Raw genomic sequence first — 9,866 nt, forward strand, 5'->3', positions numbered from 1 at the left:
AGCGATGCATCATCATCGAAATGCTCTGGAAGCTTTGCGAAGACGAGGGAGGGCTCCAGGGCTGTGGTGGGGAGCAGAGCCGAGGGCAGATTTTCGCGGTGTTTCCGTTGCGCAGAATCTGCATGACCCAAACCAGAGTCCAGCCCCGATTTTCAAAGAGGGTCGCATACGATGGAAGGTTGCGTTCCAGAGATCTTGTTTATTTTGAGCCACTTCCTGAACTGCGATCCAATGCCTTGCTCCGGCTTGGACCGCGCCCCTGCCAATCAAGTGGGGTCCGTTCGAGGATCGCGGGCCCAGTTCGTATGGAGAAGTTGCGCACCTGGTAGATAGCGCCTGCCGTAACAGGGATTTGTGCTCGGAAAAAAACAATCCACTCCCCCCTTTCCGGGCGTGGCCTGGCCCAGCAAGCCCCCCCCCTCCCCCCCGGCCAGCGCGTGCAAGCAAGCAGTGGTGTTGGAAATCGCTGGGCCAGGAGAGTGCATTCAGTTCCATCGCCCAGGCGACTCCCAATCCCCGCCGCCAAACATTTTGTCACACGCTTCGCTGCCTGTGTCCTTCGTTCAGACACTCGTTTTAGACGCTTTTTTGCACATCCCCCAGATAACTTTCGTTTTTTTTGGCATCTTGCTCCAACGATCAGTCTTATTTTAATTTTTTTATTAGCTCCCGAGACCGAAATTGCGCCAGTCAAGGCCCGTGCCGCCGTCGTCAACGGGTCCGGAAACACAGGCCGTGGCTTGCTCCGTCTGTTCCTTAGGGAGAATCTCCCCGTGTCGAAGGACACAAGACAAACACAGACAGTCCAAACACCAGAAATCCCCCCCTCGCTGTCTGGTGATACACCGTTGAAAACCATTGACACCCGGGCGTTGACAACGGCCACCTCTCGGCCGCGCTGTCCACCATGGCCCTCAACCTCCCGCCGCTAGGCGCGAACAACGGCGGAGGGGCCCATACCCAACCCTCGCTGCCCTCGCTGCCCGCTCATTCCCAGTCCGACACGCAGTTGACGGCGCATCTCGCCAGCCGTTTCCATGTCTCGATTCCGACCGCACGCCTCTCGTCCCACGCGCTCATCTGCACCAACACGTATACGAGCTCGACCAAGGGCGATGGCTCTAGGGATTCGTCCGCCCAGTCCGCGGCCGAGGACATGGCGGAGAGGGCCTTCCTCCGGATGGGACACCGCTTGGAAAACCAGGCCGTTCTCTTTCTGTATGGCAGCCCCTAGACTTCCAGGTTGGTGTGATGTCTATCACCGAGACTAACTGTTTGGCAGTGGTGAATCTGGCTCAGGGAAAACGACTGTGCGAGCTCACCTCATGACTTCGCTGCTCAACCGCTCCTCTACTCCTCTCTCGGCCAAGGTATCCCTTGCTGCGTACGTCTTCGACACGCTCACTACCACGAAAACAGCCACGACACCTACGGCCTCCAAGGCTGGTCTCTTCTACGAGCTCCAGTACGACACCGCGTCGTCGACAAACCCCGTCCTCCTCGGCGCCAAGCTGCTAGATCACCGACTGGAGCGCAGCAGGATAACGGATGTTCCCACGGGTGAACGTAACTTCCACGTGTTGTACTACTTGCTGTCAGGTACAAGTGCTGCCGAGAAATCCCACCTCGGGTTTGACGGCCCCGAGAAACGGTGGAAGTACCTGGGCCATCCTACACAGCTGAAGGTGGGCATCAACGATGCCGAAGGTTTCCAGCTCTTCAAGACGGCTCTGCGGAAACTCGAGTTCCCCCGTAGTGAGATTGCCGAAATCTGCCAAATCTTAGCCGGCATCTTGCACATTGGCCAGCTCGAATTTGAGACGACCTCCAGTACGACCGCAACAGGCGATGACAGCGGCGGCTTCTCCCATGAAGGCGCCCAAACAAGCACCACGGTGAAGAACAAGGATGTGCTCAGCATCATTGCCGCCTTCCTAGGTGTTGGTGCGGCCGAGCTCCAGGCGACACTGGGCTACAAGACCAAGATGATCCACAAGGAGAGGGTGACAGTCTTGCTCGACCCAGCTGGCGCGCGGGGGAACGCAAATGAGCTTGCCCGGACACTGTACTCGCTTCTCGTTGCCTACGTGATCGAGAGCATCAACCAGAGGCTGTGTGCTCCCGAGGACTCGATTGCCAACACCATTTCCGTCGTGGACTTCCCCGGTTTCCAGCAACAAACTTCGACCGGCTCAACCCTCGATCAGCTCCTGGCCAATGCCGCCACCGAGTCCCTCTACAACCTGACGCTGAAGAACTTCTTCGATCGCAAAGCCGACATGCTCGAGACCGAAGAGGTTGCCGTGCCCGCGACCAGCTACTTCGACAACTCGGATGCCGTCAAGGGCATGCTGAAGCCGGGCAACGGCCTGCTCAGCATCTTGGACGATCAGACTCGTCGCCACCGTACTGACATGCAGCTTCTCGAGAGCCTGCGTAAGCGCTTCGAGGGAAAGAACCCTGCCATTGGCGTTGGCGCAGCCACCGCGAAGCTGCCCGGCAGCAATTTCTTCACCGAGAACAACGCCGCTACCTTCACCGTCAAGCACTATGCCGGCGAGGTGGAGTACCCGGTCAAGGGGCTCGTCGAGGAAAATGGGGAGGTCATCTCGGGCGACCTGATGAACCTGATCAACGCGAGCAAGAGCACATTCGTCGCCCGTCTCTTTGGTCAGGAGGTTCTCAAGACCGTCGTTCACCCGCAAGAGCGGACAACGGTCATGCAGGCCTCTGTCAGCTCGCGGCCGATGCGCCAGCCCAGCGTCATGTCGAGGCGCGGGCGGCCCTCGGCTGCTCTCCAAGCCCGCCAGCAGCGGGCTATGGAGAAGGATGTGTCGGATCAGGGCAGCGATGCCGGCGACAACAAGACGGCTGGTGGTGTGCGCATCTCGGAACAGGGTGCGTCCGGCCAGTTCCTCTCGGCGCTCGACAGCGTCACGAGGTCCGTTACGGCACCGGGCACGAACTGTTACTTCGTCTTCTGTCTCAAGCCAAACGACAGACGCATCGCGAACCAGTTCGACAGCAAGTGCGTGCGGGCGCAGCTGCAGACCTTTGGCATTGCCGAGATCAGCCAGCGCCTGCGGTCCGCCGACTTCAGCTTGTTCCTTCCGTTTGGCGAGTTTCTGGGGCTCGCCGATGCCGAGACCGTCCTCGTGGGCAGCGAGCGCGAAAAGGTGGAGATGGTGGTCGAGGAAAAGAGATGGCCCAACAACGAGGTTGCTATCGGTGCCACGGGCGTCTTCCTCAGCGAGCGCTGTTGGATGGAAATCGCACAGCTGGGCGATAACCTCTCCCAGTCTGGTCGGTATGGGCTTCCCTCGGACGCAGGGGATGGCACGGGCACGCCCGCGGATCCCTTCGGCGTGTCCAAGGAACGCCTGCTCATGTCTGGCGGAGCCACGCCAACCAACTTCAACGGCGAGAAGAAGGGAGCCTACTTCAGCAGCAACGAAGTCGACGCCCGCTCGGAGGCCGGTGTGTCTGCGTTCGGAGCGGGCGATATGTTCCAGAACTTGGATACACGCCAGCAGATGGCCGAGCGTGGCAACGAGAAGGACATGCAGGAGGTCGAGGAGTACAAGGACAGCCCCAGCCGCAAGCGCTGGGTCTTCATCGTGTACATGCTGACCTTCTTTGTCCCCGAGTTCTTGATTCACAAGCTGGGGCGCATGGGTCGCAAGGATGTGCGGATGGCGTGGCGTGAAAAGCTGGCCATCAACATGATCATCTGGTTCAGTTGCTTGACCGCCGCCTTCTTCATCGTCGTCTTCCCGATGCTGCTCTGCCCGCGCCAGTACGTCTACAGTCCGGAGGAGATGTCCCATTACGACGGGAAGGACGGCCGCAGCGCCTACGCCTCGATCCGTGGGCAGATCTTTGACCTTGGCGCCTTCACGCCCCGCCACTACCCCAGGTACCTGTCGCAGAAGATGCTGACCCAGTACGGCGGCATGGACATCACCTCGCTCTTCCCCGTGCAGGTGTCGGCGCTCTGCCAGGGTCGGTACGGCCAGATCGACCCGGCCGTCCTGCTCGATTACAAGAATGACAACATCACCGGGTCCGCGGCTGTCATCAGCAGCCAAGACAGGAACGCAAAGTATCACGATTTCCGCCACTTCACCAACGACAGCCGGCCGGATTGGTTCTCGCAGAGGATGAAGATGCTGAGGGCCAACTACAAGGTCGGCAACATCGGCTACTCGGCCGAGTACGTGCGTACACTTAGCACGCAATCGCAGGTCGTCGCCATCCTCAACGGCCGCGTCTACGACATGACGAAATACACCCAGAACGGCCGGCGGCAGAAGAACCCGCCTTGGGAGGATCCCCCGTCAGACCCGAACGCGGTGAACTTCATGCATCCCCTCGTGGTCGACCTCTTCGAGGACAAATCCGGTGACGATATCACGAGCCTCTGGCAATCACTCGGCATCGACGCAGCCCAGAAGAAGGCGATGCAGCTCTGTCTCGACAACCTCTTCTACGTCGCCGACTTAGACACGCGTTCTTCCGTGCGGTGCCAATTTGCTGAATACTTGGTCCTGGCGATATCCATCCTTCTTGCTAGCGTCATCGCCTTCAAGTTTTTCGCTGCCCTTCAGTTTGGCACCAAAAACATGCCTGAGAACCTGGACAAGTTCGTCATGTGCCAGATTCCAGCCTACACAGAAGACGAGGAGTCCATTCGCCGTGCCGTTGACTCGGCAGCTCGCATGCAGTACGATGACAAGCGCAAACTTCTGGTCATCATTTGCGACGGTATGATTATCGGTCAGGGCAACGATCGCCCGACGCCGCGCATTGTGCTCGATATCTTGGGAGTGTCCGAGACCATTGATCCCGAACCGCTGAGCTTCGAATCGCTCGGTGAAGGTCAGAAGCAGCACAACATGGGCAAGGTCTACTCCGGTTTATACGAGGTGCAAGGACACATCGTGCCCTTCCTCGTCGTGGTCAAGGTCGGCAAGCCGTCCGAGGTCTCCCGCCCGGGCAACCGCGGCAAACGTGACTCCCAGATGATCCTGATGCGCTTCCTCAACCGCGTGCACTACAACCTCCCCATGAGCCCTCTCGAGCTCGAGATCTACCACCAGATCCGCAACATCATTGGCGTCAACCCGACCTTCTACGAATACCTCTTCCAGATCGACGCCGACACGGTTGTTGCTCCCGATTCGGCTACACGCATGGTCTCAGCCTTCCTCGACGATACCCGCCTGATCGCTGTATGCGGCGAGACAGCGCTGACCAACGCCAAGGCGTCGTTTGTTACCATGATTCAAGTGTACGAGTACTACATCTCGCATAACTTGTCCAAGGCCTTCGAGTCGCTCTTCGGTTCCGTCACCTGCTTGCCCGGTTGTTTCTCCATGTACCGTATCCGCGCCGCGGAGACCGGCAAGCCGCTGTTCGTCAGCCGCGAGATCGTTGAGGCGTACTCGACCATCCGCGTCGACACGCTCCACATGAAGAACCTGTTGCACCTGGGTGAAGATCGTTACCTGACGACGCTGCTGCTCAAGTTCCACAACAAGTACAAGACCAAGTATATCTTCCGCGCCCATGCTTGGACGGTCGCTCCGGACTCGTGGCAGGTGTTCCTCTCGCAGCGCCGCCGCTGGATCAACTCGACAGTGCACAACCTGATGGAACTCATCCCCTTGAACCAGCTGTGTGGTTTCTGCTGCTTCAGCATGCGCTTCATCGTCTTCGTCGATCTCCTTTCCACCATCGTCCAGCCCGTTACCATCGCCTACATCGTCTATCTCGTTGTCATGGTCGCACAGAGGGCCACCGTCGTCCCGATCACGGCGTTCGTTCTCCTGGGTGCTATCTACGGTCTGCAGGCCATCATCTTTATCCTGCGCCGCAAGTGGGAGATGATCGGCTGGATGATCCTGTACGTGCTCGCGGTGCCCGTCTTCAGCTTTGCCCTGCCGCTGTATTCGTTCTGGCACATGGACGACTTCAACTGGGGTAACACGCGTGTGGTGGCCGGCGAAAAGGGCCAGAAGATTGTCATCTCGGACGAGGGCAAGTTCGACCCGGCCAGCATCCCGCGCAAGAAGTGGGAGGAATACCAGGCCGAACTCTGGGAGGCCCAGACCCAGGCCGGTGGCCTGCATGACGATGCTCGCTCCGAGATGTCCGGTTACTCGTACGCCACCCGGCCCAACGTCCCCATGTCCGAGTACGGCGGCTACACCCCCAGCCGCCCAGGGTCCACCACGGGGTACCCGGGCATGCCGACCGCGCCCAGTCGCATGTCGCTGGCCGCGTCGGAGATGCTCGGCCACAACAGCATGGCGGGCAACCGGCAGAGCCAGTTCGGCGGGTCGCAGTTCCTGGGCCACTCGCAGTCGCAGCAGGAGCTGGAGATGGCGAACCTCGCCGGCCTGCCGAGCGACGACGCGCTCCTCGCCGAGATCAGGGAGATACTGCGCACCGCGGACCTCATGACCGTCACCAAGAAGGGTGTCAAGACGGAGCTGGAGAAGCGCTTCGGTGTGCCGCTTGACTCCAGGAGGGCTTATATTAATAGCGGTGAGTTCTTGTCCCTTTTTGATATTGCATTGGTGTGATTGATGACTGACTTTTTTGGGTTAATAGCAACCGAAGCGATTCTCTCGGGACAACTGTAGTAGGCAGCATGCATGGCTTTGGTGTTTTTTGTTTTCCTCTTGGGCTTTGGGTTTCTTTGTGTCCTTTTTTTTTTTTTTGGCTTTCCGGTCTGGTTCCGGCAGCACTCCTCGATCCGACGGACTACCTACTGAGTACTAGCTTGGTTTTTTTGACTTTTTGACTAATATAATGCTTGCATTGTTCTGCTGGAGGGTGTTGAGCTCACGCTGTGGGAGGGTCGTTAAAAGAGAATCAATGTGTTTTCGGGTTTCCTTTTTGGCTTGCTGTGACGGCTACACTTCAGATGATGAGCTGTTGAAGTTGCTGAGTCTGGTTTTGTGTCTCCGTCCTGTTTTGCCACCTGTCTGCGTGTTTGTCTGTTGAGGTGAAATGGGGGCATTGGGAATAGTTTTGGGTATTTTATTCTCTTGGGGTAATTTATCTATATAGACTATAATGATGTGATATGAAACCTTGTTGGAATTATATACAACTGTCCGGGGGAAGTGAGAATCGGGAATGGGGACGTCATAAGTTTAGAGATGGATATGTTATGTTAGCAGAGATTCTCTATTGTTCCTTCACTTTACCCGACTTCATCTAGTTCCTTCTCTCACTTTTTTCTCTTCTAACCACCTGCCACCGTTGGCCGCATTTTACTCATGATTTATGTCAAACCTTCAAATAAAGGGCAAAATAACGGGGTCAAACAAGTCCTACTTTCTCGCTACTGAATAACATTCGTGTCTATTCCCAAACCTCCACTCCCAGCTAGTACAAGACCTTCCTCGCCTAGGGAGAAGCCAAAACAAAATAGACAAGCCAAGGAACCAAAGAGGAGATAACAAAACAAACCAAAAATAATGCTAACGAGACTCGAATAGAAGAGCAAAAGTATATGACAAGGGTGAGATTCGAACTCACGCCCCTTTCGAGACCACGGATTCTGATTAAGGGTTGAACACCTTAACGTGGCGCCTTAGACCGCTCGGCCACCTTGCCGTTTGTTTTGATGCTGTTCCGGATCGGAATTTCGCTGCTTGAGCGAGGAGGGCGTGGGGTTTCGCGCGCAACCAATTCTACCCCTATTTTAGAACGTAACCGCAGTTTACCGTGACTTTTTAGAGCTCAATTGCATTAACGGAGAGCATACCCAATTGTATTTCAAGCCTTTACCATTTCGATATTTGTAGCTACCCCCTTTCTCATAACCTCACCAATCTCAAAAAGAACCCCCCCCCCCCCCCCCCCCCCCCCCCCCAAACCCTTCCCAACACCATCTATCTTTCCTCGCCCACCTATTTCTGCGCAGCAGCAGCACCCACAGCGGCCACCTCCTCCCCCAGCGGCAGGACGTCCGGCACGGGCCCCAGCGGGGTGATGGACAGCGGGTTGATCTGGGTGTGGGAGCGCGTGTAGTGGTTCTTGATGTGCAGGAAGTTGGTCGTGTCGCGGAAGGCCGCGTGCGTCCAGTACAGCTGGCGCATCCAGCGGTGCAGCGCCGGGTAGCCCGAGCGTATGTCCAGGATGTTGCACTTGAAGTGTTGGACGTAGACGGGCTGCGGTGTGTTAGTGAGTTGGTTGGGTTTTGGGGGGGAAGAGAAAGGGAGGGAGGGGGGGGGGGGTGGTTTGCTTACGTCGAACCGGATGATGGTCACGAACCTGTTGACGGAGAGATATTTATCAATGCTGCCGTTCAACTTGGATATGAACCAGGGGATACACTTACAGCCGGATGTCGACCTCGGTCAGGGTCTGGCCGAACCAGTAGGGCCCCTCGGCCGCGGTCTTCTGGAGGTGCGTCTCGGCGCGGTCCAGGGCCTCAAACAGGGCGACTACGTTGCGCTCGTACGCCTCCTGGGTCGTGGCGAAGCCCGACTTGTACACGCCGTTGTTGATCTTGTCGTACTGCCACTCGTGCGCCTCGTCGATCTGCGCGCGGAGGGCCTCCGGGTAGAACTCGATCTGGCGGTACTTTTCGTCGATGAGGCCGTTAAACTATCCCGGCTCTGTCAATAATGTGACGTTCGTAGGAGAGTGGAGAGGATCCATGTTAGTATGACTGACCTCGGTTCCCAACATACGCAGGATCTCGCTGCTCTCGTTGTTGACAATGGTCTTGGTCTTGGTGTCATACAGCACGGGCACGGTGAAGCGGCCCTCGTATGACGGATTCACCTGGAAGTAGAGGTCTCGCAGGTGGGTGAAGCCCTCATGGCCGGAGACGGGGTCGGGGATGACGTTCTCCCCGGCCGCGTCGGTATCCTCAGGGGTTGGGAAGCGCCAGCCTAGAATCATGCCTTAGTGGCATGCTCATCAGAAATAGGTGAGTGATGGGAAGAGCTCACCCTTAGGCCCCATGTGCCAATGCACCACCGAAAAGGAAATAACATCCTCCAGCCCCTTGAGCTTGCGCGCAATGAGGGTGCGGTTGGCCTATCACCCATCCCATGCATGTCAGCCCCTTGACCCCTCCCCCCAAAAAGAAAACGAGGGCAACGAAGTGTGACGGAAGTACTCACCCACGGACAGGCGTAGCTCACGTACAAGTGATACCTGCCCTTTTCCGGCGGGAACTGCGCACCGGGCTCGCTCGAGATCCAGTTGCGGAACGAGCTCTGCTGGCGCTTGAACTCGCCTGATGGATCGCTGGGCACGACCCAGTCGGTGATCTTGCCGCCGGCATTGGCACTGGGGGTGTCCTTGGTTGCCTGGAGAGCGAGTTAGTGAGTGTCGGATTTATCTGGAGCATCAGATTAAAAAAAGATGAGGTTGTGACGCAAACTTACCATGGCTGCAATGTGTCTGATTCCTTGTGCTTGGCTTGTGAATAAATATCGAGTTGCTAGTCCCGGTATGGACCTGGTTGCTCGTGGCGATGTAAAGTTACGAGACTGGCAATAAACTCCTGGGACAAAAAGTGATGATGGTTTCCCAAAAAGTGGCGAGAAGCTCCCGACAAGTGGGCGAGTACCACTTCTTAAGTTCATGGGGAGAGAGGGGTTTACAGGTTGATGGAGTTGGTCACTGCATTCGGCCTGCCGGTGCTTTAAAAGCCATGTGTAAGTGGGTGGTAATAATACCCTGCTTGGTACGAGGTTCCAAGTAGGTATGTACTGTGCACTTACAACAACGGCTGCTTAGACTTGCATTATTCAGGACGGACACATCAGACGAACGTTTGTAATCCCCACTGTCTTTCGTCAGTTGGTTTATCTTTCAAGGGACTGGTTATATCC

General features: G+C 56.9%; 2 protein-coding genes and 1 non-coding gene across 3 annotated transcripts; 1 reads left to right on the forward strand and 2 right to left on the reverse strand.

Annotated features, from left to right (window-relative positions):
- The first annotated feature begins 781 nt into the window (after window positions 1–781).
- On the forward strand, window positions 782–6,732 carry B0H64DRAFT_224197 (glycosyltransferase family 2 protein). Its single transcript, XM_062799614.1, has 3 exons — window positions 782–1,218; window positions 1,283–6,549; window positions 6,616–6,732. The coding sequence occupies exons 1-3, from the start codon at window positions 908–910 to the stop codon at window positions 6,645–6,647; spliced, it is 5,610 nt and encodes a 1,869-aa protein (XP_062655726.1). The 5' UTR covers window positions 782–907; the 3' UTR covers window positions 6,648–6,732.
- A 794-nt stretch (window positions 6,733–7,526) lies between these two features.
- B0H64DRAFT_t142 lies at window positions 7,527–7,629 on the reverse strand. Its single transcript has one exon. It is a non-coding gene; the product is annotated as a tRNA-Leu (tRNA).
- Window positions 7,630–7,897: 268 nt separating this feature from the next.
- Window positions 7,898–9,830, reverse strand: B0H64DRAFT_405995 (glutathione S-transferase). Its single transcript, XM_062804475.1, has 8 exons — window positions 9,756–9,830; window positions 9,417–9,674; window positions 9,150–9,338; window positions 8,976–9,063; window positions 8,695–8,915; window positions 8,357–8,625; window positions 8,265–8,289; window positions 7,898–8,186 (listed from the first exon to the last, which is right to left on the reverse strand). The coding sequence occupies exons 2-8, from the start codon at window positions 9,615–9,617 to the stop codon at window positions 7,926–7,928; spliced, it is 1,254 nt and encodes a 417-aa protein (XP_062655727.1). The 5' UTR covers window positions 9,618–9,674; window positions 9,756–9,830; the 3' UTR covers window positions 7,898–7,925.
- Between the last annotated feature and the right edge of the window lie 36 nt (window positions 9,831–9,866).

This window comes from Chaetomium fimeti (genome assembly GCF_033439085.1).
Source record: "Chaetomium fimeti strain CBS 168.71 chromosome Unknown B0H64scaffold_7, whole genome shotgun sequence".
Lineage (NCBI taxonomy): Eukaryota > Fungi > Ascomycota > Sordariomycetes > Sordariales > Chaetomiaceae > Chaetomium > Chaetomium fimeti.

Coding starts and splice junctions, on each gene's coding strand:
- B0H64DRAFT_224197 (XM_062799614.1), top strand. CDS start 908: ATGGCCCTCAACCTCCCGCCGCTAGGCGCGAACAACGGCGGAGGGGCC. Junction 1,219..1,282: donor AACCAGGCCGTTCTCTTTCT/GTATGGCAGCCC, acceptor ACTGTTTGGCAG/TGGTGAATCTGGCTCAGGGA. Junction 6,550..6,615: donor GAGGGCTTATATTAATAGCG/GTGAGTTCTTGT, acceptor TTGGGTTAATAG/CAACCGAAGCGATTCTCTCG.
- B0H64DRAFT_405995 (XM_062804475.1), bottom strand. CDS start 9,617: ATGAACTTAAGAAGTGGTACTCGCCCACTTGTCGGGAGCTTCTCGCCA. Junction 9,339..9,416: donor TCAGACACATTGCAGCCATG/GTAAGTTTGCGT, acceptor CTCGCTCTCCAG/GCAACCAAGGACACCCCCAG. Junction 8,916..8,975: donor TTGGCACATGGGGCCTAAGG/GTGAGCTCTTCC, acceptor GCATGATTCTAG/GCTGGCGCTTCCCAACCCCT.